Source organism: Mustelus asterias, unplaced genomic scaffold (assembly GCF_964213995.1).
Source record: "Mustelus asterias unplaced genomic scaffold, sMusAst1.hap1.1 HAP1_SCAFFOLD_185, whole genome shotgun sequence".
NCBI lineage: Eukaryota > Metazoa > Chordata > Chondrichthyes > Carcharhiniformes > Triakidae > Mustelus > Mustelus asterias.
The window spans coordinates 171,241-198,024 of NW_027590183.1; the positions used below are offsets into that span (position 1 = coordinate 171,241).

Sequence of the window (26,784 nt, forward strand, 5' to 3'; positions counted from 1 at the left end):
CCCCAGGTCCCCAATGTATTGGAAGAGGATCCCTTCAGAGGGGGACCTCCAGTGGGAACCTCCACCGCCAGACAGCAGCAAGGCGAACCAAGGCGTGTGCGGGTGATGGGTGAGGATACAGTAGTGGAAGGTGTGCAGCAGCAGCCCAGACAGGAAACCCTTTGTGCTGAGGCAAAAGGCATGGAGGGTATTACTGCAAGGCAGCTCAAACTATGGGGTGCCAGATCCAGGAAGTGAGGTCTGGGTTTCGGGTCAATGTGAAGTTCCGCCCGAGCAGGTACGTTTAGACGGGATCCCATCACGCAGTTGTACCTCCTCAAGACCACGTGTGACGTCGTGTCCGAGCACGACTGTTCTCAGGTCATAGATTCCATTGGCCATGAGCTGAAAGTCCTCCACCACATCCTCAGCAAGCTCGTGGGGTGTCATCCAGTCCACTCCACCACCAGCACGTCCCTGACCCTGTCACACAGCAGTCACAGCCTTCCTCTCTGCCAGCCAACTGAAATGGTATTGGTGGAGGAGCAGATTCCACAGCAGCGGCTTCCGAACGACAGCTGCTACTCCAGACAGGGGAGAGATGTACCTCGAGGTGACCATGACCCAGACTTTCAGAAGGAGGGAGAGTAATTTCACACCTGGCGGAAGACGTACATCGCCAGGGCACACCATTGAGGAGGGGATTCAACGAGGAGGTATCCCTGCAGGGTCTGAAGGTGGAAGGTCACCAGTGCCTGATCGCCCTCCCTCAGCAGGAGACTCCGAACCACAGCAGTGACCCAGTGCGGTCTTTTCTCCCAGAAGAACTCTACGAGTGTTCTCTGGATGTTTATGACAAAGGTGGGGAGGGGTGGAAGTGACCAGCCGGTACCACAGCATGGAGGCAATCAGCTGGTTTATGATGAGAACTCGCACTCAGAGCAGTCCTGTCCAGCTATTCAGACGAGCGGAGACCTTGGCCTCCAGCTCTTGCCCATTCGCCAAAATGTTATTCAAATATGTGAAGCCGTGTTCCATCTTTGGACGTGACTTATCAGATGTTAATATCAAGTGGGATCGTAATGCTGTGATCATGTTGAATTCCAGAACACTTCTGAATGGCCCACGTCTGTTTAAAGTTGATTTATTAGTGTCACAAGTAGGCTTACATTAACACTGCAATGAAGTTACTGTGAAAATCCCTGAGTTGCCACACTCCAGTGCCTGTGCGGCTACACTGAGGGAGAATTTAGCATGGCCAATGCACTGGACCATCATGTCTTTCGGACCAGGGTAGGAAACTGGAGCATCCCGAGTAAACCCACACAGACATGGGAGAAAGTGTGGACCCCTCACGGACAGTCACCCAAGCCAGGAATCGAACCCGGGTCCCTGGCGCAGTGAGGCAGTCGTGTTAACCACTGTGCCACCCGATTTGCCCCCTCTCCTCCCTCCCTGAGCCATTTGATTGATTATTGTCACATGTATTAGTATACAGTGAGAAGTATTATTTCTTGCGTGCTATACTGACAAAGCATACCAAACACAGAGAAGGAAAGTAGAGAGTTGGGTGTTATAGTCAGAGTTAGGGTGCAGAGAAAAATCAACTTCATACAATGTAGGTTCATTCAAAAGTCTGGAGAGTTTAAAAGAGTTCGAATAGAGTTTTAGAACCATAGAGTGAGAGTGTAGGCTGTGCACAGCTCGCAAGGAGTCTGTCGCACCATCTTGGATGAATTTTCATTTGCTCTTTCTCCTCCCTACCTGAAGCATTTGCTCTCTCTCTCTCTCCTCCCTCCCTGAACCATTTTGTTCTCCCTCACCTCCCTGAACCAGTTGCTCTCTGTTGTTGAACCATTTGCTCTCTCTCGCTCTGTCTGTCCCTCTACTATTCCATCTCCTCCCCTTTCTCTAAAATAGCTATCACTGTCACATGACATTCTGAACTCTCTCGTTTCCTTCTCTATGAATGGTATGCTTTGTCTGTACCTTGTGCAAGAAACAATACTTTTCACTGTGTGCTCATACATGCGACAGTAATACATCAAACGTACTGGGTTTCTTTCTATCAATCAGTGACCACAATGAGGCTGAGCTCTCTATTGGCGAGGGACAGTTGATTGACATCTGGCTACACGAGGAGGGGGGCAGCGTAATTCCTCCCTTGGGCTTCTCGTCTGCGCAGGGACAGTCATGACCGGCAATGCGCCTATGCTGAATCAAACTGGAAACAGGGCGCGGGACCACTCAACACGCATGCATCAGCATGCCGTCTGAGCGTGCGCGAGAGGAAATGGTGACTGAATAACGGTGAGAAAGTGTTTGAAAAGAAACAGCCTCAGCACTGAAAATCTGGGTGATTCCAGTATATACTCAGTATTGATGGTCTGAATACAGACTATCAAATACTGAGAATATCTGGGAGATTCTAGTCTGAATAAACAGCATTATAACACTGAGAATATCTGGGAGATTCTAGTCTGAATAAACAGCATCAATACTGAGAATATCTGGGAGATTCTAGTCTGAATAAACAGCATCAATACTGAGAATATCTGGGAGATTCTAGTCTGAATACAGACCATCAACACTGAGAATATCTGGGAGATTCTAGTCTGAATAAACAGCATTATAACACTGAGAATATCTGGGAGATTCTAGTCTGAATAAACAGCATTATAACACTGAGAATATCTGGGAGATTCTAGTCTGAATAAACAGCATTATAACACTGAGAATATCTGGGAGATTCTAGTCTGAATAAACAGCATTATAACACTGAGAATATCTGGGAGATTCTAGTCTGAATAAACAGCATTATAACACTGAGAATATCTGGGAGATTCTAGTCTGAATAAACAGCATTATAACACTGAGAATATCTGGGAGATTCTAGTCTGAATAAACAGCATTATAACACTGAGAATATCTGGGAGATTCTAGTCTGAATAAACAGCATTATAACACTGAGAATATCTGGGAGATTCTAGTCTGAATAAACAGCATTATAACACTGAGAATATCTGGGAGATTCTAGTCTGAATACAGACCATCAACACTGAGTATATCTGGGTGATTCTAGTCTGAATAAACAGCATCAATACTGAGTATATCTGGGTGATTCCAGTCTGAAAACAGATCATCAATCATAGAAACCCTACAGTGCAGAAACAGGCCATTCGGCCCATCAAGTCTGCGCCGACCACAATCCCACCCAGGCCCGACTCCCATATCCCTACACATTTACCCGCTAATCCCTCTAACCTACGCATCTCAGGACACTAAGGGTCAATTTTAGCATGTCCAATCAACCTAACCCGCACATCTTTGGACTGTGGGAGGAAACCGGAGCACCCGGAGGAAACCCACGCAGACACGAAGAGAATGTGCAAACTCCACACAGACAGTGCCCCAAGCCGGGAATCGAACCCAGGTCCCTGGAGCTGTGAAGCAGCAGTGGTAACCACTGTGCTACCGTGCCGCACCATCCTGAGTATATGTCTCTCCACTTCCCTGAATTCTCATTCTATCTCTTCCTCTCTCTCCCTCTATATCTCCCTCCTCCTTCCCTGAACCAGTTGCGCCCTCCCTCTCTCTCTCTCTCTTCCTCTCCCTCCTCCTTGAACCACTTGCTCTCTCTCTTCCTCTCTCCTCCTTCCCTGAACAATTTGCTCACTCTGTTTGCTCCCTCCCTGAGCAATTTGCTCTCCCGCCTCCCCTCGATTTGATGTGTCCCTTGTCAATTATGAGGGCTCGGATCAATTATGAGGTCTCCGTATCTCGGTTTGCAGGTGTACTTTGATAATATATTTCAGACAAGTAGATAAAGTTCCGCTAACCAGGTGCAGAAAGTCACCCGGAATGATCCGGTTATGAGGCAGGGAGTGCAACTTGTCCAGAGAGGGAGGATGAGTAGAAAGCACCCGGAGTTACGGTGATAAGTGTGTGGAAGCTGGGAGTTGTCGATGTTGCTGGATGTTTATTCTGGGCTATGAGAGCCTCATTCCCCCATCATTAAGAGGAAAGGTGCTGGAACGGGAGCACCCGGGGGTGCTGCCAATGGAAGAACAACAAGAAGCTGTTTGTGGTGCTGTCCAAATGGAAGAGAAAGTGGGATGGTGCGAATGCTGCGCTTGGGGACGGAAGGTGCCGCCCTTGCTGCCTCTTGCTGGCTGGGATTGTCCTCAATGGCAGCGAATCCACAGCGAGTCGCTGCTTCATCACAATCTGCCCGACTCCACCCACACTGGCTGTCAATCATTCTGCTGGAGCGGCTTCCTATTGGCTGTGTTCAGCTGATGGACAGCAGAATGCACCAATGGAGAATGAGGGTGCAGTGATGGATTGTGCAGTGAATCAATGAGGCTTTTGACAAGGTACCACATGGCAGGTTGTTGCACAACCTCCATCATGGACCCCAGGGTGAGGTAGTTAAATGGATACAAAATTGGCTTGATGACAGAAGCCAGTGAATGGTTGTCCAGGGTTGTTTTTCAAACTGGAGGCCTGTAACCAGCGGTGTCCTCTGGGATCAGTGCTGGGTCCACTGTTATTTGTCATTTATATTAATGATTTGGATGAGAATATAGGAGGCATGGTTGGTAAGTTTGCAGATGACACCAAGATTGGTTGCACAGTGGACAGTGAAGAAGGTTATCTCGGGTTGCAATGGGATCTTGATCAATTGGGCCAGTGGGCTGACGAATGGCAGATGGAGTTTAATTTGGACAAATGCGAGGTGATGCATTTTGGTAGATTGATTCAGGGCAGGACTTACTCAGTTAATGGTAGGGTGTTGGGGAGAGTTACAGAACAAAGAGATCTCGGGTACGGGTTCATGGCTCCTTGAAAGTGGAGTCACAGGTAGACAGAGTGGTGAAGAAGGCATTCGGCATGCTTGGTTTCATTGGTCAGAACATTGAATACAGGAGTTGGGACGTCTTGTTGAAGTTGTACAAGACGTTGGTAAGGCCACACTTGGAATACCGTGTACAGTTCTGGTCACCCTATTATAGAAAGGATATTATTAAACTAGAATGAGTACAGAAAAGATTTACTGGGATGCTCCCGGGACTTGATGGATTGAGTTCTAAGGAGGAGTTGGATAGACTGGGACTTGTTTCCTTTGGAGCGTAGGAGGCTGAGGGGTGATCTTATCGAGGTCTACAAAATAATGAGTGCACAGATCAGCTGGACAGTTCATGTCTTTTCCCAAAGGTCGGGGAGTCTAAACCTTAGAGGGCAGAGGTCGAAGGTGAGAGGGGCAATTATTTCTCACAGAGGGTGGTGAGTGTCTGGAACGAGCTGCCAGAGGGAGTAGTAGAGGTGGGAACAATTTTGTCTTTCAAAAAGCATTTAGTTAGATGGGTCTAGAGGGATATGGGCCAAATGTGGGCAATTGGGACGAGTTTAGGGGTTTAAAAACAGGGGCAGCCTGGACAAGTTGGGCTGAAGGGCCTGTTTCCATGCTGTATGTAAATCTGAATGATGACGCAATGAGGTGCCGCCCCCTCAGTGACGTGGCTGGAAGCGGCCGTTAAACGGTTTCCGCGCGCGGCTGGAGGGGGCGTTCTGACGTCACTGCCGACGCACAGCACGTGACCTGGATCTGGCCAATCGGCGAGCGGGACAATCAGCCCGCCGCCGTCTCGAGTGCGGAGTTCAGGCGCCGCGCCGTTTCTCACTGCGTGTGCGGGGCTTTCCCAGCGGCTTCACACCGAATCTTTGAATAACGGTAAGGAATTAAATAAGAGAAAAAGTCTCCGCTTCAGCGGCGCCGACTCTCGCTGACTGGGATTGTCCCCAGTGGCAGCGAGTCGCTGCTTCATCACAAGCTGCCCGAGTGCGCCCCGCACTGGCTGTCAATCATTCTGCTGGAGCGGCTTCCTATTGGCTGTGTTCATTTGACGGACAGCAGAACGCACCAATGGGGAATGAGGGTGCGGTGAGGTCCCGCCCACTCAGTGAGAGCGGCTCGCGGTCACGTGGCGCGGCCGTTAACGGTTTCTGCGCGCGGCTGGAGAGGGGGGGGGTCTGAAGTCACTGCCCGCTCGCAGCACGTGACCGGGAGCTGACCAATCCGCGAGCCGGAAACCAGCCCTCGCCGCCCCGAGTGCGCCTGCGCGAACTGCACTCCGGGAGGGTGCGGCCCGCTTCCGACTGCGCGCAGGCGCACTGCCGTTTGTTCACTGCGTGTCCGGGTATTTCCGGGTTTGAGGAATTAACGGCCCAGAAAAAGTTTCAACTCCAACAACATTCAGCTTGAGGATTAAAATGTCGGTTTCCTGTGTAAATACAGCCCGTCTTTGTATCATATTAACAGAGCGGGGACGGTCAGTTACATTGTGGGCGGCGCGGTGGCTCAGTGGTTGGTGCTGCGGTCTCACAGCGCCAGGGAGCCGGCTTCAATTCCCGGCCTTGGCTCACTGTCTGTGTGGAGTCTGCACATTCTCCCCGTGTCTGCGGCCCTTTCCTCACACTCTCCAAACATCAGCAGCACAGGGGGGCACTGGCCAGGCTCAGTTGCTGCTCAGTGTCAGGGGGGATTAGCAGGGTCAACACGGGGAGAGGGTCTGGGTGGGATTGTGGGCGGTACAGACTGGATGGACCGAATGGCCTCCTCCTGCACTGCAGCAATTGGATGATTCAATGTTTCAGAGAAAGATCTGTTATTACAATCCGGGCCGTGTCTGTGTAAACACTGCTGCAGCATCTAAATTACTGCAATCAAGCGCTTGTCTGAGTAAACACAGCACCAGATCTCTCTCCATTATTTCAGTCTGGGCCCTGTCTGAGCATTTGCAGCACATGAAACTAAATTGCTTTGTGCGGCTGTAAATCAACAAATGCAAGGAAACTGACAGAGGTTGATTGAATACGAGGATATGTGCACATTCACAGTGCAACACGTGTATTGCCACAGCAGCCCCAAATCCCAAACTCTATAGACAGAGAGAACTGGAACCCACAATGTTTGTGTCTCCTGGAAATCCCCTCCCCTCCCTTTTGCCCTGTCTGGGCTTCTACTGCACAACTTTCACCTCGCTGACTTTGCCGGCCTTGGCTCACTGTCTGTGGGGAGTCTGCACATTCTCCCCGTGTCTGCGGGGATTTCCTCCGACTCTCCAGAGATGAGCAGGATAGGTGCGTTGGCCATGCTAAATTGCTCCTCGGTGTCAGGGGGATTAGCAGGGTAAACACGGGGATAGGGTCTGGGTGGGATTGTGGGCGGTGCAGACTGGATGGACCAAATGGCCTCCAAATTTATCTATCCTTGCCTTAAAATCATTCAATAAGGCAGCCTCAACTGCTTCACCGGGCAGGGAATTCCACAGATTCACAACGCTTTGTGTGAAGAAGTTCCTCCTCAACTCAGTCCTAAATCTGCACCCCTTATTTTCAGGCCATGCCCCCTAGTTCTAGTTTCACCTACCGGTGGAACCAACTTCCCTGCTTCTATCTTATCTATTCCCATAGTCATAGAGGTTTACAGCATGGAAACAGGCCCTTCGGCCCAACTTGTCCATGCCGTCCTTTTTGTTTTAAACTCCTAAGCTAATCCCAATTGCCCGCATTTGGCCCATGTCCCTCTACACCCATTGTTCCCATGTAACTATCTAAATGCTTTTTAAAAGATAAAATTGTACCCGCTTCCACCACGACCTCTGGCAGCTTGTTCCAGACACACACCACCCTCTGTGAAAAAATTGCCCCTCTGGACACTTTTGTATCTCTCCCCTCTCACCTTCAACCTATGCCCTCTAGTTTTCGACTCCCCTACCCTTGGGAAAAGATATTGACTATCTACCTTGTCTATTCCCCTCATTATTTTATAGACCTCTATAAGGTCACCCTTCAGCCTCCTACGCTCCAGAGAAAAAAGTCCCAGTCTATTCAGCTTCTCCTTGTAACTCAATCCATCAAGTCCCGGCAGCATCCTTGTAAATCTTTTCTGCACCCTTTCTAGTTTAATCCCGGGGAGGATGGAGTCAGTGAGATCAGACAGTGTGTAACCCGGGGAGGATGGAGTCAGTGAGATCAGACAGTGTGTAACCCGGGGAGGATGGAGTCAGTGAGATCAGACGGTGTGTAACCCGGGGAGGATGGAGTCTATGAGATCAGATAGTTTGTGAACTTCGTTAATATGTCGAATGGTAATACTGTAATTGAAACATTTCCAACACTCCTGCTTCCCCTTCAGCATCTTTTGATGTCGGGTATGTGGCTAAATTGTCATTTTGATTCACACTGGCTCTATTTGACTCTCTTTCTCTCTCTTGGCATAATCAGATCTCCGGGGGAGCGCTGGATTAATTGTGAATATCCACAGTTGCAATTCAGCAGGGATTGTGGCCTGAAGAACTATAAGAGGTGAACCAGCACAGTATTGTGAGAGCGCCAGCCAGAGAGAACCCTTCACATTCAAACAGCTTCCATATATTTTCTGGAGAGGAAGTTCCATTTACTCTGGTCCTGTAGCAAGTACAAAAAGATGATAAGGTGAGGTTGGAAATGCTGAGTGAGATGTGGAGTGTGTGAGCACCAAGCACAATTATCCAGTGTAAGGCTGTGTGATGTACCATGGAGTTGGAGCAGTTTGTGTCTCGTGAAACACCGCGCCTGAATTTCACAAGCCCCCGACAGCGTCACGTTTTGGTCCGTAAAACACGCAATATTGGAATTGCAGTTTCATTGTTAAACAGAACTGGTTGACTGTTCTGGGTTAATCTTCCTCTGAACTGAACTGAGGGTGTGTGATGGGAAATTCGCCACTTCGGAGTCAGACTTGGAGGTTCAACAAACAGTTTTATTCAGACAAAGCTTTGGGAGAAGCGCTGGCACTCCACAGTACAGGCACTCACCTTCTCAACTACACAATGGTAGTTGAGCATCTTTTATACATTGTTAGATAATAGACAGTGTGGACATTAGCCGTTAGCACATCGTTACAAGTTGAGTCGACAGGTACGGACATCGACAGTTAACACATGGTTATACATAGAGTAGATACATATATGCAGTTATGTCTTCCATCAATGGCTGATCTTGTTATATACATTTATGCATTTATGTCCCTCATCAGTGGCTGATCTCGTCATCAAACTCATTGTTCTGGGTCTGCTTTTATCTCGAGTTTAAGGTGCCTCAAGGTCTGACCTGTTTCCTGCAGTAATTTAAACACTAAAGGTTTTAACTCTTTATGTAATGTCTGTGCCCAAAGTCAGTGCCTCTTAATGTCTTTTCCCAGAGTCCATTTTGTGTGCCGGGTAACCATTTTGTCTCCTTTACTTTGATTGCTCTCCAACAGGGTGTGTGATGGTGGTTTTGTTATTTCCGTTTTCAGTTATTTTTGCTGAGCGATTTCCTGTGTTGCCAGGGTAACGATCTGACTGATCTCAGTACCAGAGACAGAGGTGTGGACACCAACCGGTGGAGAGAAAGCAGCTGGGTGGGGGGCCAGGCGAGGGGATCAGTCCGTGTGAGGCAGATTCTGGAGATAGACAGAGGCGATGAGATATGTTAATCAGAAAGGAGAGAGAGACCAGGGCGAACCGACACTGAGACAGACGGGGGTCAGGGAGAGGAGGAAGAACAGTGAGCTGGAGAGAGACACACTGATACAGACGCAGGGAAGATAGAAATTGAGATGCGAAGTGAGGAAGCAGCAACGATAAAAAACAGGGAGCCAGTGGTGGGGCAATTTGTGTATATCAGAGAGGGCATTAGTAGTGTCGTGAGAGATGACCCTTAGTTCTTGAAGATCAAAGTGTAAAATCAGTTGGGTGGCCCTGAGTAACAGCCAGGGACAGAAACCATTGGTGTGAATTGCTTGTGCTCCCAATTTCCTTCCAACAAGCCCACAGGTGAACTCATCCTATTGGCAAACCAAATAAATCAGATAAACTGAGGGACAAAATAAAAGCAGTGGCCCCTTAAAAAAGTCAGGAACTGCCCTCAGCAAAATAAAGCAAAGTGTAAAGGAAACTTAAAATATCAAATCAGCACGTGATTAAAGGGATCGATAATGGACGCCAGCCCCTGCCGGGCCTCAATGGTGCTTGTGGACTAAGCATGCTCCCTCTCCAGGGACACCCTGCCACGTATGGAGCTGCAGTAGAGGGGAAGACAGTCGTGTGGGACGATCATTTTGGTTGCCGTCTGCCTGGGCCTAATTATGGCCAATCTAGCCAGGCCCAGGAGCAGGTTCACAGGGAGGTCCTCTGCCTTCCTCACCCCTACCCCTCCGTACCAGGTGCCCGTAGATCAGGAGCGTGGGACTGAAGTGCAAACAGAACATCAATGAAAGTTATTTGCGGGAACCAAAAGGGAGTGCAGCCGAAGACACTGAATGTAGACGTGGCCCACGGACTCCACAAGATCCCAAGAAGGGCAGGTTTCTTGTGAGCCAGTGAATCGGTACAACTTACGGTTGCGTGGTATCGCTGCGTGCACCAGCTTCCACCCCAGGTCCCCAATGTATTGGAAGAGGATCCCTTCAGAGGGGGACCTCCAGTGGGAACCTCCACCGCCAGACAGCAGCAAGGCGAACCAAGGCGTGTGCGGGTGATGGGTGAGGATACAGTAGTGGAAGGTGTGCAGCAGCAGCCCAGACAGGAAACCCTTTGTGCTGAGGCAAAAGGCATGGAGGGTATTACTGCAAGGCAGCTCAAACTATGGGGTGCCAGATCCAGGAAGTGAGGTCTGGGTTTCGGGTCAATGTGAAGTTCCGCCCGAGCAGGTACGTTTAGACGGGATCCCATCACGCAGTTGTACCTCCTCAAGACCACGTGTGACGTCGTGTCCGAGCACGACTGTTCTCAGGTCATAGATTCCATTGGCCATGAGCTGAAAGTCCTCCACCACATACTCAGCAAGCTCGTGGGGTGTCATCCAGTCCACTCCACCACCAGCACGTCCCTGACCCTGTCACACAGCAGTCACAGCCTTCCTCTCTGCCAGCCAACTGAAATGGTGTTGGTGGAGGAGCAGATTCCACAGCAGCGACTTCCGAACGACAGCTGCTACTCCAGACAGGGGAGAGATGTACCTCGAGGTGACCATGACCCAGACTTTCAGAAGGAGGGAGAGTAATTTCACACCTGGCGGAAGACGTACATCGCCAGGGCACACCATTGAGGAGGGGATTCAACGAGGAGGTATCCCTGCAGGGTCTGAAGGTGGAAGGTCACCAGTGCCTGATCGCCCTCCCTCAGCAGGAGACTCCGAACCACAGCAGTGACCCAGTGCGGTCTTTTCTCCCAGAAGAACTCTACGAGTGTTCTCTGGATGTTTATGACAAAGGTGGGGAGGGGTGGAAGTGACCAGCCGGTACCACAGCATGGAGGCAATCAGCTGGTTTATGATGAGAACTCGCACTCAGAGCAGTCCTGTCCAGCTATTCAGGCGAGCGGAGACCTTGGCCTCCAGCTCTTGCCCATTCGCCAAAATGTTATTCAAATATGTGAAGCCGTGTTCCATCTTTGGACGTGACTTATCAGGTGTTAATATCAAGTGGGATCGTAATGCTGTGATCATGTTAAATTCCAGAACACTTCTGAATGGCCCACGTCTGTTTAAAGTTGATTTATTAGTGTCACAAGTAGGCTTACATTAACACTGCAATGAAGTTACTGTGAGAATCCCTGAGTTGCCACACTCCAGTGCCTGTGCGGCTTCACTGAGGGAGAATTTAGCATGGCCAATGCACTGGACCATCATGTCTTTCGGACCAGGGTAGGAAACTGGAGCATCCCGAGTAAACCCACACAGACATGGGAGAAAGTGTGGACCCCTCACGGACAGTCACCCAAGCCAGGAATCGAACCCGGGTCCCTGGCGCAGTGAGGCAGTCGTGTTAACCACTGTGCCACCCGATTTGCCCCCTCTCCTCCCTCCCTGAGCCATTTGATTGATTATTGTCACATGTATTAGTATACAGTGAGAAGTATTATTTCTTGCGTGCTATACTGACAAAGCATACCATACACAGAGAAGGAAAGTAGAGAGTTGGGTGTTATAGTCAGAGTTAGGGTGCAGAGAAAAATCAACTCGATACAATGTAGGTTCATTCAAAAGTCTGGAGAGTTTAAAAGAGTTCGAATAGAGTTTTAGAACCATAGAGTGAGAGTGTAGACTGTGCACAGCTCGCAAGGAGTCTGTCGCACCATCTTGGATGAATTTTCATTTGCTCTTTCTCCTCCCTACCTGAAGCATTTGCTCTCTCTCTCTCTCTCCTCCCTCCCTGAACCATTTTGTTCTCCCTCACCTCCCTGAACCAGTTGCTCTCTGTTGTTGAACCATTTGCTCTCTCTCTCTCTGTCTGTCCCTCTACTATTCCATCTCCTCCCCTTTCTCTAAAATAGCTATCACTGTCACGTGACATTCTGAACTCTCTCGTTTCCTTCTCTATGAATGGTATGCTTTGTCTGTACCTTGTGCAAGAAACAATACTTTTCACTGTGTGCTCATACATGCGACAGTAATACATCAAACTTACTGGGTTTCTTTCTATCAATCAGTGACCACAATGAGGCTGAGCTCTCTATTGGCGAGGGACAGTTGATTGACATCTGGCTACACGAGGAGGGGGGCAGCGTAATTCCTCCCTTGGGCTTCTCGCCTGCGCAGGGACAGTCATGACCGGCAATGCGCCTATGCTGAATCAAACTGGAAACAGGGCGCGGGACCACTCAACACGCATGCATCAGCATGCCGTCTGAGCGTGCGCGAGAGGAAATGGTGACTGAATAACGGTGAGAAAGTGTTTGAAAAGAAACAGCCTCAGCACTGAAAATCTGGGTGATTCCAGTATATACTCAGTATTGATGGTCTGAATACAGACTATCAAATACTGAGAATATCTGGGAGATTCTAGTCTGAATAAACAGCATTATAACACTGAGAATATCTGGGAGATTCTAGTCTGAATAAACAGCATTATAACACTGAGAATATCTGGGAGATTCTAGTCTGAATAAACAGCATCAATACTGAGAATATCTGGGAGATTCTAGTCTGAATAAACAGCATCAATACTGAGAATATCTGGGAGATTCTAGTCTGAATACAGACCATCAACACTGAGAATATCTGGGAGATTCTAGTCTGAATACAGACCATCAACACTGAGAATATCTGGGAGATTCTAGTCTGAATAAACAGCATTATAACACTGAGAATATCTGGGAGATTCTAGTCTGAATAAACAGCATTATAACACTGAGTATATCTGGGTGATTCTAGTCTGAATAAACAGCATCAATACTGAGTATATCTGGGTGATTCCAGTCTGAAAACAGATCATCAATCATAGAAACCCTACAGTGCAGAAACAGGCCATTCGGCCCATCAAGTCTGCGCCGACCACAATCCCACCCAGGCCCGACTCCCATATCCCTACACATTTACCCGCTAATCCCTCTAACCTACGCATCTCAGGACACTAAGGGTCAATTTTAGCATGTCCAATCAACCTAACCCGCACATCTTTGGACTGTGGGAGGAAACCGGAGCACCCGGAGGAAACCCACGCAGACACGAAGAGAATGTGCAAACTCCACACAGACAGTGCCCCAAGCCGGGAATCGAACCCAGGTCCCTGGAGCTGTGAAGCAGCAGTGGTAACCACTGTGCTACCGTGCCGCACCATCCTGAGTATATGTCTCTCCACTTCCCTGAATTCTCATTCTATCTCTTCCTCTCTCTCCCTCTATATCTCCCTCCTCCTTCCCTGAACCAGTTGCGCCCTCCCTCTCTCTCTCTCTCTTCCTCTCCCTCCTCCTTGAACCACTTGCTCTCTCTCTTCCTCTCTCCTCCTTCCCTGAACAATTTGCTCACTCTGTTTGCTCCCTCCCTGAGCAATTTGCTCTCCCGCCTCCCCTCGATTTGATGTGTCTCTTGTCAATTATGAGGGCTCGGATCAATTATGAGGTCTCCGTATCTCGATTTGCAGGTGTACTTTGATAATATATTTCAGACAAGTAGATAAAGTTCCGCTAACCAGGTGCAGAAAGTCACCCGGAATGATCCGGTTATGAGGCAGGGAGTGCAACTTGTCCAGAGAGGGAGGATGAGTAGAAAGCACCCGGAGTTACGGTGATAAGTGTGTGGAAGCTGGGAGTTGTCGATGTTGCTGGATGTTTATTCTGGGCTATGAGAGCCTCATTCCCCCATCATTAAGAGGAAAGGTGCTGGAACGGGAGCACCAAGAGCACCCGGGGGTGCTGCCAATGGAAGAGACAACAAGAAGCTGTTTGTGGTGCTGCCCAAATGGAAGAGAAAGTGGGATGGTGCGAATGCTGCGCTTGGGGACGGAAGGTGCCGCCCTTGCTGCCTCTTGCTGGCTGGGATTGTCCTCAATGGCAGCGAATCCACAGCGAGTCGCTGCTTCATCACAATCTGCCCGACTCCACCCACACTGGCTGTCAATCATTCTGCTGGAGCGGCTTCCTATTGGCTGTGTTCAGCTGATGGACAGCAGAATGCACCAATGGAGAATGAGGGTGCAGTGATGGATTGTGCAATGAATCAATGAGGCTTTTGACAAGGTACCACATGGCAGGTTGTTGCACAACCTCCATCATGGGCCCCAGGGTGAGGTAGTTAAATGGATACAAAATTGGCTTGATGACAGAAGCCAGTGGATGGTTGTCCAGGGTTGTTTTTCAAACTGGAGGCCTGTGACCAGCGGTGTCCTCTGGGATCAGTGCTGGGTCCACTGTTATTTGTCATTTATATTAATGATTTGGATGAGAATATAGGAGGCATGGTTGGTAAGTTTGCAGATGACACCAAGATTGGTGGCATAGTGGACAGTGAAGAAGGTTATCTCGGATTGCAATGGGATCTTGATCAATTGGGCCAGTGGGCTGACGAATCGCAGATGGAGTTTAATTTGGACAAATGCGAGGTGATGCATTTTGGTAGATTGATTCGGGGCAGGACTTACTCAGTTAATGGTAGGGCGTTGGGGAGAGTTACAGAACAAAGAGATCTCGGGTACAGGTTCATGGCTCCTTGAAAGTGGAGTCACAGGTGGACAGAGTGGTGAAGAATGCATTCCCCATGCTTGGTTTCATCGGTCAGAACATTGAATACAGGAGTTGGGACGTCTTGTTGAAGTTGTACAAGACATTGGTAAGGCCACACTTGGAATACTGTGTACAGTTCTGGTCACCCTATTATAGAAAGGATATTATTAAACTAGAAAGAGTGCAGAAAAGATTTATTAGGATGCGACCGAGACTTGATGGATTGAGTTCTAAGGAGGAGTTGGATAGACTGGGACTTGTTTCCTTTGGACCGTAGGAGGCTGAGGGGTGATCTTATCGAGGTCTATAAAATAATGGGGGGCACAGATCAGCTGGATACTTCATGTCTTTTCCCAAAGGTCGGGGAGTCTAAACCTTAGAGGGCAGAGGTCGAAGGTGAGAGGGGCAATTATTTCACACAGAGGGTGGTGAGTGTCTGGAACGAGCTGCCAGAGGGAGTAGTAGAGGTGGGGACAATTTTGTCTTTCAAAAAGCATTTAGTTAGATGGGTCTAGAGGGATATGGGCCAAATGTGGGCAATTGGGACGAGTTTAGGGGTTTAAAAACAGGGGCAGCCTGGACAAGTTGGGCTGAAGGGCCTGTTTCCCTGCTGTATGTAAATCTGAATGATGACGCAATGAGGTGCCGCCCCCTCAGTGACGTGGCTGGAAGCGGCCGTTAAACGGTTTCCGCGCGCGGCTGGAGGGGGCGTTGTGACGTCACTGCCGACGCACAGCACGTGACCTGGATCTGGCCAATCGGCGAGCGGACAATCAGCCGCCGCCGTCTCGAGTGCGGAGTTCAGGCGCCGCGCCGTTTCTCACTGCGTGTGCGGGGCTTTCCCAGCGGCTTCACACCGAATCTTTGAATAACGGTAAGGAATTAAATAAGAGAAAAAGTCTCCACTTCAGCGGCGCCGACTCTCGCTGACTGGGATTGTCCCCAGTGGCAGCGAGTCGCTGCTTCATCACAAGCTGCCCGAGTGCGCCCCGCACTGGCTGCCAATCATTCTGCTGGAGCGGCTTCCTATTGGCTGTGTTCATTTGACGGACAGCAGAACGCACCAATGGGGAATGAGGGTGCGGTGAGGTCCCGCCCACTCAGTGAGAGCGGCTCGCGGTCACGTGGCGCGGCCGTTGACGGTTTCTGCGCGCGGCTGGAGAGGGGGGGTCTGAAGTCACTGCCCGCTCGCAGCACGTGACCGGGAGCTGACCAATCCGCGAGCCGGAAACCAGCCCTCGCCGCCCCGAGTGCGCCTGCGCGAACTTCACTCCGGGAGGGTGCAGCCCGCTTCCTACTGCGCGCAGGCGCACTGCGGTTTGTTCACTGCGTGTCCGGGTATTTCCGGGTTTGAGGAATTAACGGCCCAGAAAAAGTTTCAACTCCAACAACATTCAGCTTGAGGATTAAAATGTCGGTTTCCTGTGTAAATACAGCCCGTCTTTATATCATATTAAGAAGTTTAACAACACCAGGTTAAAGTCCAACAGGTTTATTTGGTAGCAAAAACCACACAAGCTTTCGGAGCTCCAAGCCCCTTCTTCAGGTGAGAGGGAATTCTGTTCACAAACAGAGCTTATAAAGACACAAACTCAATTTACATGAATAATGGTTGGAATGCGAATACTTACAACTAATCCAGTCTTTAAGAAACAAAACAACGTGAGTGGAGAGAGCATCAAGACAGGCTAAAAAGATGTGTATTGTCTCCAGACAAGACAGCCAGTGAAACTCTGCAGGTCCACGCAACTGTGGGAGTTACAAATAGTGTGACATGAACCCAATATCCCGGTTGAGGCCGTCCTTGTGTGTGCGGAACTTGGCTATCAGTTTCTGCGCAGCGACTCTGCGCTGTCGTGTGTCGCGAAGGCCGCCTTGGAGAACGCTTACCCGAATATCAGAGGCCGAATGCCCGTGACCGCTGAACTGCTCCCCAACAGGAAGAGAACAGTCTTGCCTGGTGATTGTCGAGCGGTGTTCATTCATCCGTTGTCGCAGCGTCTGCATGGTTTCCCCAATGTACCATGCCTCGGGACATCCTTTCTTGCAGCGTATCAGGTAGACAACGTTGGCCGAGTTGCAAGAGTATGTACCATGTACCTGGTGGATGGTGTTCTCACGTGAGATGATGGCATCTGTGTCGATGATCCGGCACGTCTTGCAGAGGTTGCTGTGGCAGGGTTGTGTGGTGTCTTGGTCACTGTTCTCCTGAAGGCTGGGTAGTTTGCTGCGGACAATGGTCTGTTTGAGGTTGTGCGGTTGTTTGAAGGCAAGAAGTGGGGGTGTGGGGATGGCCTTGGCGAGATGTTCGTCTTCATCAATGACATGTTGAAGGCTCCGGAGGAGATGCCGTAGCTTCTCCGCTCCGGGGAAGTACTGGACAACATCATTTGTATCATATTAACAGAGCGGGGAACGGTCAGTTACATTGTGGGCGGCGCGGTGGCTCAGTGGTTGGTGCTGCGGTCTCACAGCGCCAGGGAGCCGGCTTCAATTCCCGGCCTTGGCTCACTGTCTGTGTGGAGTCTGCACATTCTCCCCGTGTCTGCGGCCCTTTCCTCACACTCTCCAAACATCAGCAGCACAGGGGCACTGGCCAGGCTCAGTTGCTGCTCAGTGTCAGGGGGATTAGCAGGGTCAACACGGGGATAGGGTCTGGGTGGGATTGTGGGCGGTACAGACTGGATGGACCAAATGGCCTCCTCCTGCACTGCAGCAATTGGATGATTCAATGTTTCATAGAAAGATCTGTTATTACAATCCGGGCCGTGTCTGTGTAAACACTGCTGCACCCTCTAAATTACTGCAATCAAGCGCTTGTCTGAGTAAACACAGCACCAGATCTCTCTTCATTATGGGCCCTGTATGAGCATCTGACAAGGTGATGCATAACAGGATGGCGCATCACAGTAAAGCCCATGGAATTGGAGGAAGTGCGTTAGCGTGGATTGAAAACTGTCAGGCAGAAAACTGAGTTGGAATAAATGGCTCCTTTTCAGACTGGAAAGGTATAACTAGTGCAGCACCGAAGGCATCAATTCTTGGCTGACAATTGTTTTGTGACCTGGCAGAAGGAGGAGAATGTAAGGTTTCCAAATTTGCCGATGAAACCAAGTTAGTTGGGAGGGCATGTTGTGATGGGGATATTGTGAAGCTGCAAAGGGATACAGATAGACTGGGTGAAAACTTGGCAAGTGGAATTTAATGTGGGCAAGTGTGAGGTCATGCATTTCAAGTAGGTGGAATCAAAAGGCAGATTGTTGTCTAAAAGGAGAGAGACTGCAGGTGAGTTAAGTACAGAGAGATCCAGGTGTTTCATTGCATGAATCACTAAACGTTAGCTGGCATGTCCAGCAAGGGGCAACACGGTTTTGTTTTGATTTATTATTGTCGCATGTATTAACATGCAGTGAAAAGTATTGTTTCTTGTGCGCTATGCAGCCAAAGCATACCGTTCATAGAGAAGGAAACGAAAGAGTGCAGAATGCCGTGTTACAGGCATAGCTTGGGTGCAGAGAAAGATCAATTTAATGCAATGTAGGTCCATTCAAAAGTCTGATGGCAGCAGGGAAGAAGCTGTTCTTGTGTCGGTTGGTACATGATCTCAGTCTTTTGTATCTTTTTCCCGAGGGGAAAAAGGTGGAAGAGAGAATGTCTGGGGTACAGTGGGGTCCTTAATTGTGCTGGCTGCTTTGCCAAGGCAGCGGTAAGTGTAGGCAGCGTCAGTGGACAGGAGCCTGGTTTGCGTGATGGATTCGGCGATATTCACGACCTTTTGAAGTTTCTTGTGCTCTTAGGCAGAGCAGGAGTCAAACCAAACTTTGATACAATCAGAAAATGCTTTCTGAGGTGCAATTGTAAAAATTGGTGAGAGTCATAGCTGACATGCCAAATTTCCTTCGTCTTCTGACGAGGTGTTGGTGGACTTTCTTAACTATAGTGTCGGCAGAAGGGAACCAGGACAGGTTGTTGCTGATCTGGACACCTGAAAAATTGAAGTTCAGGATCCTTTCTACTTCGCCCCTGTTGCTGTAGACAGTGGTACATTCTCCTCTACGCTTCCTGAAGTCGATGACAATCTCCTTCGTTTCGTTGACATTGAGGGAGAGATTATTGTTGCTGCACCAGTTCACCACATTTTCTATCTCATTCCTGTACTCAGTCTTGTCTTTGTTTGAGATCCAACCCACTGCGGTGGTGTCATCAGCAAATTTGAAAATCGAGTTGGAGGGAAATTTGTCCACACAGTCATAGGTGTAAAAGGAATAAAGTAGGGGGCCGAGAACACAGCCTTCTGGGGCACTGGTGTTGATGAAGATCGTGGAGAAGGTGTTGTTGCCTATCCTTACTGATTGTGGTCTCTTCGCTCAGAGGTTCAGGATCCAGTCGCAGAGGGAGGAGCGGAGACCCAGGCAACTGAGTTTGGAGATGTGTTTTGTAGGAATAATGGTGTTGGAGGCTGAGCTGTAGTCAATAAATAGGAGTCTGACAAATATTCGTTATCTAGTGTTCCAGCGTTGAGTGCAGGGCCAGGGAGATGGTGTTTGCTGTGGACCAGTTGTGGTGGGAGGCGAACTGTTGTGATCCACGGAGTCAGGAGGCTGGAATTGATTGATGCCATGACTCGCCTTTCGAAACACTTCATAATGATGGATGTCAGAGCCACCGGATAATAGTCATTAAGCATGCTGCTAGGCTTTTCTTTGGTATTGGGATAATGGTCGTTTTCTTTAAGCAAATAGGGACCACAGATTGTTGTAAAGACATGTTGAAAATGTCTGCGAATACCCCCACCAGCTGATCTGAGCATGATCTGAGTGCTTGTCCGGGTACCCCATCCGGGCCAGTCGCATTCCATCAGTTGACCATCGAGGAAGCTGCTCTCTAATCTGTAATGATGACCTCAGATACAGGTGGTACAATGGTTATAACACTGCTGTCTCATAGCACCGAGGAACCAGGTTCGATTCCCGGCTTGTGTGACTGTCTTTGCGGAATTTGTACGTTCTCCTCGGGTCTGCATGTGTTTCCTCCGAGTGCTCCAGTTCCTTCCCACACTCCAAAGATGTGCAGGTCCTGTTGATTGGTCATGCTAAATTGCCCCTTCGTGTCAAGGGGATCAGCAGGGCAAATACGTGGGCCTGGGTGGGATTGTGATTGGTGCAGACTTGATAGGCTGAATGGCCTACTTCTGCGCAATTAAGTGAGGAGTTAAGAAGGAAAATGGCATTGATGCCTGTATTGTAAAGAGTTTGTTTAAAAATAGGGAACTTCCACTTTCATTCTGTCGAAGATGGAGTGAGCAAGATCAGACAGTGTGTAACCCGGGGAGGATGGAGTCAGTGAGATCAGACAGTGTGTAACCCGGGGAGGATGGAGTCGGTGAGATCAGACAGTGTGTAACCCGGGGAGGATGGAGTCAGTGAGATCAGACAGTGTGTAACCCGGGGAGGATGGAGTCAGTGAGATCAGACAGTGTGTAACCCGGGGAGGATGGAGTCAGTGAGATCAGACAGTGTGTAACCCGGGGAGGATGGAGTCAGTGAGATCAGACAGTGTGTAACCCGGGGAGGATGGAGTCAGTGAGATCAGACAGTGTGTAACCCGGGGAGGATGGAGTCAGTGAGATCAGACAGTGTGTAACCCGGGGAGGATGGAGTCAGTGAGATCAGACAGTGTGTAACCCGGGGAGGATGGAGTCAGTGAGATCAGACAGTGTGTAACCCGGGGAGGATGGAGTCAGTGAGATCAGACAGTGTGTAACCCGTGGAGGATGGAGTCAGTGAGATCAGACAGTGTGTAACCCGGGGAGGATGGAGTCAGTGAGATCAGACAGTGTGTAACCCGGGGAGGATGGAGTCAGTGAGATCAGACAGTGTGTAACCCGGGGAGGATGGAGCCAGTGAGATCAGACAGTGTGTAACCCGGGGAGGATGGAGTCAGTGAGATCAGACAGTGTGTAACCCGGGGAGGATGGAGTCAGTGAGATCAGACAGTGTGTAACCCGGGGAGGATGGAGTCAGTGAGATCAGACAGAGCATATCCCAGGGAGGATGGAGCCAGTGAGATGATAGTGTCTAACCCGGAGAGTATGGAGTCAGTGAGATCAGACAGTGTGTAACCCGGGGAGGATGGAGCCAGTGAGATCAGACAGTGTGTAACCCGGGGAGGATGGAGTCAGTGAGATCAGACAGTGTGTAACCCGGGGAGGATGGAGTCAGTGAGATCAGACAGTGTGTAACCCGGGGAGGATGGAGTCAGTGAGATCAGACAGAGCATATCCCAGGGAGGATGGAGTCAGTGAGATCAGACAGTGTGTAACCCGGGGAGGATGGAGTCAGTGAGATCAGACAGAGCATATCCCAGGGAGGATGGAGCCAGTGAGATGATAGTGTCTAACCCGGAGAGTATGGAGTCAGTGAGATCAGACAGTGTGTAACCCGGGGAGGATGGAGTCAGTGCAATCAGACAGTGTCTAACCCGGGGAGTATGGAGTCAGTGCAATCAGACAGTGTGTAACCCGGGGAGGATGGAGCCTCTGAGATCAGTTTGTGAACTTTATTAATGTTTCTGATGAGAATACAGCAATTGAAACATTTCTAACACTCCTGTTGAATCTTCTTTTGATGTCAGGTAGGTGGGCTAATCTAGGTCCAGGCAACGGGAGTTTGAGTGGGTCGTCCAGTTACCCATCGACTGCAGCTATAAGAACATGAGAACTCGGATCAGGAATAGGCCATCTGGCCCCTCGAGCCTGCTCCACCATTCAATAAGATCATGGCTGATCTTTCCGTGGTCTCAGCTGAATTTACTCACCCACTCACCATAGCCCTTAATTCCTTTTATTCAAAAATGTATCTCTCCCTGCCTTAAAAACATTCAATGAGGAAGCCTAAACTGCTTCACCAGGCAGGGAATTCCACAGATTCACAACGCTTTGTGTGAAGGAGTTTCTCCTCAACTCAGTCCTAAATCTGCTCAGTCCTAAATCTGCTCCCCTTATTTTCAGGCCATGCCCCTAGTTCTATTTCACCTGCCAGTGGAACCAACTTCCCTGCTTCTATCTTATCTATTCTCTTCATAATCTTACATGTTTCTATAAGATCATTCTTCAGAATTCCAATGAATACAGCCCCAGTCTACTCAGTCTATCCTCATAAGCCAACCCTCTCAACTCTGGAATCAACCTAGTGAATCTCCTCTGTAGCCTGTCAATATGTCTTTTCCGAAGGGCCTGTACCTGTGCTGTATTGTCCTTTGTTCTTTGTACGCTTGTGCAAAACAAGACTATCACTTACTTCAGGATGACAGTGAATGGAACATTTGGGTTTGTCGGTATAAATCTACAGAAGGATGGAGTCAGCGAGATCAGTGTGTTTCCCGAGGAGGGTGCCGTTAGTGAAATAGGACAGTGTGTCACCCGGGGAGGATGTATTCAGACAGTGTGGAACCCAGGCAGAATGGAGTCAGTGTTTAACCTGGGGAGGATGTTGCCATGGAGTCCACTCCTTTCCCTCCTCTCAACCCCCCCCCCCCCCAACGTTGTCATTCAGAAAGACACAATCCCAGTTTGAGGGTTCAAATTATCGGAATCCTGCTCACCATGTGGAATTATGTTGGAGGGATGTTGCAAGGAGCAATCACTTAGAGCTGTCAGTTGCTTCTGTTCACACACATTCAGAATTCTTGCTTATTTTGAGGCATTCAGGATTCCATGGAATAACCTTAAGGGAAGTTCACCTTGACGACACACATTTTCTGGTTTTCTGAAAAGCATGTTAATTTGTTAATTTTTGCAGTTCTGCCCCCCGTTTCCGATCTCGGTGCACCCGCAGTAGATGAAGCGAAGGGGGGAGTGGTGGATGTGAAGATGGGGAGGATGTGCGGTAACAGGAGATAAGCCCCTCCCGTTCCTGCTTTGGCATTGTAGGCTGTTATTGGCTCCAGGAAGTCAAGATTCGATGGGGTTGTCCTTCAGACAATTTACTCATTTTCTGTGGCCAGGTTTACTGCTGGTTTCCCTGGAAGGGGAGCATGCCATGTTCACCGGCATGAGCGAGAAATTCCTTACCTGGAGGGCATTGCAAGGTCTGGGATAGACATTGAACCTCTTTACAGAGATTGTGTTTTGACGTTTCAATTTTCCCCTGGTAGTCTGCCTACTTGATGCCGTATCCCAAGATACAAAAGAAGTAGAAGGAAGGACACCCAGAAACCTCACAGAAATAATAGAAACCCGACAGTGCAGAACAAGGCCATTCCGCCCATCGAGTTTGCACCGACAACAATCACGCATCGGACTTATCCCCACAACCCCACTCAGTTACCCCATTAATCACTCTAACTAACACATCCCACCACACTAAGGGACAATCGTGCATGACTAATCAACCTAAGCCGCACATCTTTGGACTGTGGGAGGAAACCGGAGCAGCCTGAGGAAACCCACAATGATACGGGGAGAATGTGCAAACTCCAGACAGACCGTGACCAAGCTGGGAATCGAAGGCACGTCCTTGGAGATGTGAGACAGTAGTGCTAACCATTCTGCCACCATATCTCCCAATGCTAAACCAGTTTGTTCATATCCATAGCTCTTCATGAGTATCTCAATTAAAGAAAGAGTTCCACAGGCTGGAAGATGTTTGGGATGAGTACTCCAGAGCGTAGTCTCTTGGCAGCTGAAGGCAAGGGGCCCATGTATAGAAGAATCCAAATAAAGACTGGCCAAACTTTCAGGAGTGCGGAAATATTGCCAACATCTAAGGCTGGGCTATAATATCTGGCTGGGAAGTTTGAGTCAGTGGGTATATTTGAGAAGCTCGATCCAGATGGTGTACAAGGATCTAGGGTTAATGAGACGTGGTGCAAGTTAGGATACAAGAATCAAGTTTCAGGGCAGTTTGTAAGATCATCTTGCATGTGTAACACTATTTTTTATATGCTGGCAAGCAATACATTTATGATAAACAGATAGCCCACCCAGTGGGAGTCCAGAGAATGGGATTGGGAAGATAAACCAATGCCAGTGATATGTGCTGTGCGATTTACTGGATAAACAAACAGACAGGGACAATTTCCACCCAGCTGGAAGGCAGTGAAGAGATGATCATGTGACAAACTGTGCCAAAGGCTTCAGAGACGTAGAGTCGGCTGAAGATACTTCACTGACCATTTTATTTCTGTTAGAATGTAATGTTTGACTTTGATACGAGCTGTTTCAGTATTGTGGGGTAGGTGGAAACCTAGTTAGATGTATTCAAACAAGTTCCAAGAAAGGTGTGTCTACATTTATCAGGTAAAGTTATCGTCATGTGTTTTGGAGAAAAGGAGGCTGGACATGGGCCAGGGATTTTCAAGGGCAAATGAAATCAAGATGATTTTTTTAAGAGGCAGTACCAAGGTTGTGGGGTCACCGTCAGATCTACCATATCTACATGGTGTTTGTGAGATTGTAAATACTAAAAGATTGTCCCCATATAAATTTTGGAAATCACATTGCTGCTTAAAGATACAAACAAGGCATTTTCACTTCACAGTTTCCATTTAACCCTGCTCTGGATTTGTCTATTTCAGAGCACTAGAATCGAAAAATGGCTGAAGGTTTCAACAGCGGAGTATATCCAATATCTTCAAAAAGATTGACTTTGGACAATGGTAGGTTCAGAAAATACTCCCAAGTTTTCACCGTCCTGTTAATGAATCCAGACCTCATTCATGAACCTGCAGTTCACACAAGGAGCAGAGAAGAATATAGCGGCAGCAAATTATAAACCAGTAAAACTGATATAATGAAGTTGTGCTGAAAGCAATGTCTCGTGCATGTTGATAGGCATTGTTTCCATGGACATCCAGAAGGAATTTGGACAGAGTTTCTTTAAATGTCTGTCATGCAATTGAAGGCAAATTTGTGACCTCATTGTGAAATTGGTGGAAAAGCAAGGGATAGAGATGAGGTAAATGGTGATTTAGGCTGACTGTCAGGATGCAACTTGCTGTGTTCCAGAAGCATCTGTGTTAGACTCACAATTACTAACCAAATTTATTGACAGCCTAGATGTTGGAATAAAAAAATGGATATATAAAACTGATTATGACACAAAGTTATTGAAACATTGTCGTCAATATAGCTGGCAATATAAGAACATAAGAAATAGGAGCAGGAGTAGGCCATCTGGCCCTTCGAGCCTGCCCCGCCATTCAACAAGATCATGGCTGATCTGAAGCGAATCAGTTCCACTTACCCGCCTGCTCCCCATATCCCCTAATTCCCTTATCGATCAGAAAACTATCTACCCGTGATTTAAACATATTCAACGAGGAAGCCTCCACCACTTCAATGGGCAGAGAATTCCAGAGATTCACTACCCTCTGAGAGAAGAAGTTCCCCCTCAACTCTGTTCTGAACCGGCCCCCCCTTATTTTGAAGCTGTGCCCTCTAGTTCTGGTTTCCCTTCTAAGTGGAAAGAATCTCTCCACCTCTACCCTATCCAGCCCCTTCATTGTCTTATATGTCTCTATAAGATCACCCCTCATCCTTCTAAACTCCAACGAGTACAGACCCAATCTGTTTAATCTCTCCTCATAAGCTACACCCCTCATCTCCGGTATCAACCTGGTGAACCTTCTCTGCACTCCCTCCAAGGCCAATATATCCTTTCGCAAATAAGGGGACCAAAACTGCACACAGTACTCCAGTTGCAGCCTCACCAGTGCCTTGTACAGTTGCAGCAAGACCTCCCTGCTTTTATATTCTATCCCCCTCGCGATAAAGGCCAACATTCCATTCGCCTTCTTGATCACCTGCTGCACCTGCAGACTGAGTTTTTGCGATTCATGCACAAGGACCCCCAGGTCCCTCTGCACAGTCGCACGATGTAATTTTTCTCCATTTAAATAATATTCCAATTTACTATTATTTCTTCCAAAGTGGATAACCTCACATTTGCTAACATTATATTCCATCTGCCAGATCCTCGCCCACTCGCTCAGCCTATCCAAGTCTCTCTGCAGACTTTCCGCGTCCTCCACGCAATTCGCTTTCCCACTCACCTTCGTGTCATCAGCAAACTTGAATACCCTAGATTCAGTCCCCTCCTCCAGATCATCTATGTAAATGGTAAACAATTGAGGCCCCAGCACCGATCCCTGCGGCACGCCACTGGTCACCAACTGCCAACCAGAAAAGCACCCATTTATCCCATCTCTCTGCTTCCTGTTAGATAGCCAATCACCAATCCACGCCAACACCTTACCCCTAACTCCGTGTACCCCAATCTTCTGCAGCAACCTTTTGTGAGGCACCTTATCGAACGCCTTCTGGAAATCTAAAAACACCACATCCACCGGTTCCCCTCTGTCAACCGCACTAGTGACATCTTCATAAAAGTCCAGTAGATTCGTCAAACACGACTTTCCCTTCATGAATCCATGCTGCGTCTGCTTGATCGAACCATTCTTATTCAGGTGCTCTGTTATTTCCTCTTTAATAATGGACTCGAGCATCTTCCCAACTACGGACGTTAAGCTAACCGACCTGTAGTTACCCGCCTTATGCAATGAAATATCAGTAAATTAAGTGAATTGGCAAGTTTGTGGCAAATAGATTAAAATGCAGGCAAATATCAGGTCCTTCACTTTCAATAAGGGATAGAACAGGGCCCTTTCCAAATGTGGAAAACCTAGAAACTTGGAAGCTCTACAGAACCTTGGGAATTCCTGAATATAGATTGTTAAAATATCGTGAAAAGGGAGCATAAAGTAAAACAAACAATTT

General features: G+C 48.6%; 1 protein-coding gene across 5 annotated transcripts in view; it reads left to right on the top strand.

Moving 5' to 3' along the window:
* The window catches only part of LOC144485334 (NACHT, LRR and PYD domains-containing protein 3-like), an 87,928-nt gene that overhangs the window by 11,115 nt on the left and 50,029 nt on the right, over positions 1-26,784 (top strand). For 2 of the 5 annotated variants that reach the window (XM_078203522.1, XM_078203524.1), the window contains exons 3-4: positions 8,269-8,478; positions 24,585-24,665. In XM_078203522.1, coding sequence (XP_078059648.1) covers positions 24,602-24,665 — 64 coding nt within the window. In that variant the 5' untranslated portion in view covers positions 8,269-8,478; positions 24,585-24,601. Of the gene's footprint in view, positions 1-5,568; positions 5,714-8,268; positions 8,479-15,778; positions 15,883-24,584; positions 24,666-26,784 lie in introns of those variants that run through there. The other 3 variants (XM_078203525.1, XM_078203526.1, XM_078203523.1) reach the window with 3 other exon arrangements.